This window comes from Volvox carteri (genome assembly GCF_000143455.1).
Source record: "Volvox carteri f. nagariensis unplaced genomic scaffold VOLCAscaffold_407, whole genome shotgun sequence".
NCBI classification, from domain to species: Eukaryota; Viridiplantae; Chlorophyta; class Chlorophyceae; order Chlamydomonadales; family Volvocaceae; genus Volvox; species Volvox carteri.
This window is the reverse complement of record NW_003307936.1, coordinates 2,213-3,026: the sequence shown is the minus strand read 5'-3', so window position 1 is coordinate 3,026 and position 814 is coordinate 2,213. Positions and strand designations below refer to the sequence as shown.

Genomic DNA, 814 nt, shown 5'->3' with positions numbered 1-814 from the left:
CCGCCACCGCCGCCACATCCGACACAACTGCCACAACCTACGCAACCGCAACACCAGACCACGCCCATGCCAAATCGTAAGCCAACGCATCCATCACTGGCGCCGCCACAAACGTCAGCCCCGCACCGTCGCCACTCGAAGCGACATGTGGGGGATGAGGATGGATTGACAGGGGGGGAAACATGACGGCAGCTCCGCCGGCGGCTGCATCACCAGAGGCGACGCCGCCGCCGCTGTTGCCGCATTTGGCGGCACTCGATTGACAAGTGGGAAGGAAGTGACTCGAAGTGACTCGATGGACAGGTGGAGAAGAGGACGACAGCTCCGCCGGCGGCTGCATCACCAGAGGAGACGCCGCCGCCAACGCCAACTCCACCTCCGCCCACACAAATGTCACCACACCTGTCATCGATGCCGCTGCACCTGCCGCAGCCGCCACACCGGCCGCCACCGCCACACTCGCCAGCGTCACCGCCACCGCCACTATCGTCACCGCAGCCACACCCGCTGCCAACGCCACAACCCCCAACGCCAACTCCAACGCTGCCAAGGCAGCTGCTGCCACACCCGTAATCAATGCCACGGCGCCTCCCGCAGCCGCCACACCCGCCGCCAACGCCATACCCACCACCGTCGCCGCCACCACAATTACCGCCACCGCAGCCACACCCGCCGCCAACGCCACACCCGCCAACGACAACTCCAACGCCGTCAAGGGAAATGCAACCACACCCGTCAACGATGCCGCTGCACCTGCAATAGCCGCCAAGCACCCCGCCAACGCCACACCCGCCACCGTCGCCGCCACCGCCAC

At 66.5% G+C, this 814-nt stretch overlaps 1 protein-coding gene across 1 annotated transcript in view; it reads right to left on the bottom strand.

The window, feature by feature from the left end:
* Positions 1–814, bottom strand: part of VOLCADRAFT_101145 (uncharacterized protein) — a gene marked incomplete at both ends in the record, with an annotated part of 4,576 nt that overhangs the window by 1,594 nt on the left and 2,168 nt on the right. The window contains one exon of the mRNA XM_002959598.1: positions 127–753. Coding sequence (XP_002959644.1) covers positions 127–753 — 627 coding nt within the window. The remainder of the gene's footprint in view (positions 1–126; positions 754–814) is intronic.